General features: G+C 28.0%; 1 protein-coding gene across 1 annotated transcript; it reads left to right on the plus strand.

The window, feature by feature from the left end:
• Positions 1 to 4,131: 4,131 nt before the first annotated feature.
• LOC111686669 (lectin subunit alpha-like) lies at positions 4,132 to 4,927 on the plus strand. The gene is made up of 3 exons (XM_023449034.2): positions 4,132 to 4,274; positions 4,351 to 4,462; positions 4,525 to 4,927. The coding sequence occupies exons 1-3, from the start codon at positions 4,161 to 4,163 to the stop codon at positions 4,836 to 4,838; spliced, it is 540 nt and encodes a 179-aa protein (XP_023304802.2). The 5' UTR covers positions 4,132 to 4,160; the 3' UTR covers positions 4,839 to 4,927.
• The last annotated feature ends 555 nt before the right edge of the window (positions 4,928 to 5,482 follow it).

Raw genomic sequence — 5,482 nt, forward strand, 5'->3', positions numbered from 1 at the left:
CTAGACTATAGACTAGACTATAGACTAGACTATAGACTAGACTATAGACTAGACTATAGACTAGACTATAGACTAGACTATAGACTATACTATAGGCTAGACTATAGAATTGACTATAGACTTGACTATAGAATAGACTATAGACTAGACTATAGAATAGACTATAAACTAGACTATAGACTAGACTATAGAATAGACTATAAACTAGACTATAGACTTTACTGTGGACTAGACTATAGTCTAGACTATAGACTAGACTATAGACTGGACTGTAGACTAGACTATAGACCAGACTGTAGATTAGTTTATAGACTACACAATATTCTAGACTATAGACTATACAATAGGCTATAGACAAGAATATAGACTAGGCTAGCTTGAAGACTATTGACTGTAAAAAAATAACAATAGACTAGACTACCAATTAGAATATATGCTAGACTAGAGACTAAAGGCTAAAGACTGGATTGCAGACTGAACAATAAAGTAGACTATAGAAAATTTTTCTTTAGACTCGTCACTTCTTAAATCTACTCTTACTATTTTATACAAAGTTGCATAAAATTCCATATAATATTTAAATTTAGTTTACGCAAACATTACCTTATTTAAATATTTTATTATGCTTCTTCCTTATTTCAGGTGCCCGCAAAGGACGTGCCTAAATTTCTAATTAAGTCTTAACTACAAGACACCCAGCGACATATTTCTGTTTAAAAACAAATAAAATTTTAAACAAAAAAGATCAACATGAATAATAAATAAACCAAACCTTAAAATTATAAGTTAAAAGAAAAAATATAATAAATAATAATAAAACATTTATTAAGTAAAATTAAGAAAACAAATACAACTTATACAGAAAAAATAAAAAAATTAAACAATTTTAAAATAAATAGTTGATGTAATAATGATTACTCGAAAAAAATAATTAAAGAAATGAAAACAAACCCCTTACCACAAAAACACAAATAAAAATAATAGTTTTTAAAATTATTTATATTTAACCTAAAAATAAACAAAATACATATTTCTACTTAACCCCACTCAAATAAAAATAATTATAATAAAACTAATTTAAACTAAAAATTTCAAAATCCTTTAAAATTTCCCCAAAACCTTAGAAAACCCTAGATATTTTTAGTTTGTTTTTAATTTTTTCCTAGACAGGAGTTAAACAAAAACAAAAAACAATACGATACGATACTACTACTAATAAAACAAATAAATATTTAAGAACAACAACATGAAATAAACATAAAATACTTAAATTGCATTGAAACAAATTAAATATTATATACATTAAAAGTTGCTATAAAATGAGAATTAAAAACAAAAGCAAAACAAACAGAAGAAGAACATTATTAAACATATTAATTTTTAAATAAAATTAACAAAAAAATCATTCGCTATAAAAAAATAAACAAAAACTGAAAAAAATATATTCATCACTTACATGAAAAAGTTAAAGAAATTAAACAATTTTTCCCCAAATTTCTTACTTTACATTTTTCAATTCTTATTAATTACTTTGAAATTTAAAATTTTTAGTTTTATGACTTCTTGTTTAATTTCTATAACTTTTTAACTTTATTACATCTACATACATACCCAATGGTAATTTATTAATTACTCAAACTTATACATTTACAAATCAGAAAATAATTGAAATTAAAAAAAAATATATATATACATATAAGACATGATCGAAAATCATCTTAAAATATTGATTTATTTAAAAAAAAAAAAGAATTTCCCCAGTAAATAAAATTAAATTAAAAAAGAAACAAGAAGAAAAAAGTAAAAAATGACATTTTCTTATAAATTTATATGTTTTAAGATATTAACAAACAAAAATGAATGAAATAAAAAAAAACAGAAGAACAAGAAAAAAATTTAAAATTACAAAAGAAAACAAAAACAATTATATGATTATTATTAGTTGTATCCTTAAACTGATCAATAAAAATTAAAAAGTTTAAAACAAAAATCAAATGAAATTATTATTTCAAATGAAATATTTATTTTTACAGTAAGTATAACAAGTGAGAGTGTTGTGCTGAATAATAACAACAACAATGCTAAACGAAATAAAATACACAAGGTAATGAAAACTGATTTCAACAGCAGACAGACAGACGGACAGACAGACGGACAGACAGACGGACAGACAGACGGACAGACAGACGGACAGACAGACGGACAGACTTATAATAGTCGACTTTATCCGACTTTTCGACTTTTTTCAACTTTTTCCACACAAGGTAATGAAAACTGATTTCAACAGCAGACAGACAGACAGACAGACAGACAGACAGACAGACGGACAGACTTATTATAGTCGACTTTATCCGACTTTTCGACTTTTTCCGACTTTTTTCAACTTTTTCCGGCTTTTTTAGATTTTTTTCCGACTATTTTAGTGTTTATGACTTTATGTTTGACTTTTTTTTACTATTTTCTAGATTTTGACTTTTCGACTTTTTGACTATTTACGACAATTTTTTTTACTTTCTTCGAGTTTTTCCGACTATTTTAGAGTTTTGACTTTTTTCTACTTTTTTAAAATTTTCGACTATTTTTGACTTTTTTTCTACTATATTCAAGTTTTCGATTTTTTTTTTTTAATTTTACACTATTTTTTACTTTTTTTCTCCCATATTCAAGTTTTCGACTTTTTACGACTTTTTTGACTTTTTTCGACTTTTCGATTTTTTTTCGACTTTTTTCGATTTTTCGACTTTTATTTACAAAGTCGATCTTTCACCTTTTTTATAGACAATAGTCGAGTTTTGGATCGATTTGAAAGCGATAACTTACATAATACCCTACACCATTATTGTAGGGAGAGTATTATGCATTTGTGTTGATGTTTGTAACACCACCATAAATTTTACCCATTGGATAAAAATCGCTCTTTTATTATATTTTTATTATATTTTGATTATACTTTGGACTCAAGGACGAAGTCTTTTGCAAATGCTTGAAATCGATTCATTATTTCGTTTAGTTTCCACACAATTTTATTCAATTTTAAATACTTATATCACGATGAAATCTTGTATCGTTCTAACAAATTTTATACTGATAGGACAACAAATTATTGAAATATTATTAAAATAATCCATATTCGTAACATATTTACTGATGTAGGCTTTCATATGGTCGACCAAGCCTGGCTTTGCTTTCTTATTTATATTGTTTTAGTTTTATTCTATTTTTATTTAATTTTTAATATATTTATCGCAAATTGTGTGGTAAAATGTAAAGTACCATTTGCTTAATGAGAAAACCACAAAAAATAATTTTCAAATTATACGCGCAGATTAATAAAAATATTTTAAAAATTTATAAGCAAAAATATTAGTTGTATTCGTTAAAAAATATATAGAATATATGAAGTTAAGTACATAGCTACTTTCTGATGTAGATTACAAACGTTGCCGTACCGTTACGACTATATTAACTCGTCAAAAGTGTGAGGTGTTTTACTTTGTGGATTTTAAAGGTCGATAATTTCAAAGACGTTTGGGGTTCTATTGCGATAATATAATGTGATTGTAGAATCAATATTGCAAATATTAAATCAAATGCACAAAAATTTTCTTTATGGTGGTAAATCGTTAAACTTTAGACAAATCAAGTAGGAAAGTATAGTCGGGCATAGCCGACCATACAATACCCTGTACCATGAGTATTTTTAAAAATTTTTATTTTTCATAAAGAATGTTGAATTTTACCTTAATTCCTAAGTATATAAGCAATTTATTGAGAAAAACAAACTTTTCTAATATATAGGAGTATAGGTCAAACGTGGGCCGATCGTCTGGTGCTAGGGTCAAATAAGGCCCGATCATTACGAAAATCTGCAATGTCACTTATACTTATATACAACTTATTTGTGCCAATTTAGAGAGATAATTATGGTATATAAAGCCATCGGACAGACGGACGGACATGTCTTAATCGATTCAAAAAATGATTTTGAATTGAACGGTATTAGACCAATATTTTCATGTAGGGTATAAATTCATAAAACCTAAAACTTTTTCAAATAATAATTTACACCAAAGATAAGACAAATTATATCAACCTCAATAAAATAAATCCGTATAAAAACTTCAAAGCATTAAAATATATCAACATTTATCGAATGTACAATGAAGTGTGTAGTCTATATTTTATTCCTAATAAATCTGGTATATTGTGTACCCGAACAGAAATGGCGTGAAAGTGAAGATGGTAGTAAATTTTATATAGAACCAGCAGCAAAGGTAATTTAATGTTCGAAAAGAGAAAATTTAACGAATCATATATGAAAAATATTTTTGCAAACATTTAAATTTTCAGTATAATTGGTACGAGGCTTGGAGTGATTGTGCACGCAAAAACATGTCCCTGATTGCCATTGACACATATGGCAAACATCAACAGATTGATAATTTATTAAAACGATTATATAGTAAGTTTGTTTAGACAGATGGAACATACTTCCATTTAAGCTCTCTGTTTAAATTATTTTAGACTCCTGTCCACCAGTTTGGATTGCCGGTCATGATAATGCTGTTCATTTACGCTTTGAATGGGCCTCTACCGGGCAACCATTTAGTTTTACTAACTGGGGAGCTGGTCAACCGGCTGATACGACTAAGAATGAACCTTGTATTTTAATGTGGACCGATTTTCAATGGCATGATTATCCCTGCACTAATAAATTGGGTTATATTTGTGAAGAACATCCATTAGTGAAGAATGGCTGTCAAAAACCATTGTTGACAAATGCCCAAGACATGAGTGACCTGAAAAATTTCTTATTTTATTTTAGGAATGGTAAATAAGTGCTGTGCTAAATGGGTTTTTGTGGCTCCTGGAAATGCTTTTGATTGAGATTTTGTGTAATTACAATTAAATAATTAAATCATTATAAAACAATTTAAATGGATTTTGATTTCCTTCAGTATTAAAATGCATATATGTTGAGGTGCCATTTACGTATAACCGCTTGATTGGGTCTATGTCGTCTTTTGTCTGGTACTCTTTGTATGTGAGGGTAAATACACTTCAGTTTTCCCTTTGTAAATGCACAATAGGCCCGATAGAGACCTATGAACATTTCTTCGGATTTGATGTATATATGTACATCCTCCTTTCAAACTTACTAACTAACTAACTAACTAACTAACTAGGTGGCCTCCGGTAGGTTGGTGGTCAGTGTTCTAGTCTGGTAGGCCGGATGTGGTGGGTTCGATTCCCACCTGTGGCACTGGTTAAGGAGCGTCAGAGGCCTAGGTGTATTTCTTCGGATTCGATGTGTATACATCCCTCCTTTCAAACTAACTAACTAACTAACTCACTACCTCACTAACTAGCTAACTAACTAACTAACTAACTAACTAACTATCTAACTAACTAACTAACTAACTAACTAACTAACTAACTAACTAACTAACTAACTAACTAACTAACTAACTAACTAACTAAC

This window comes from Lucilia cuprina, chromosome 5 (genome assembly GCF_022045245.1).
Source record: "Lucilia cuprina isolate Lc7/37 chromosome 5, ASM2204524v1, whole genome shotgun sequence".
Classification (NCBI taxonomy): Eukaryota; Metazoa; Arthropoda; class Insecta; order Diptera; family Calliphoridae; genus Lucilia; species Lucilia cuprina.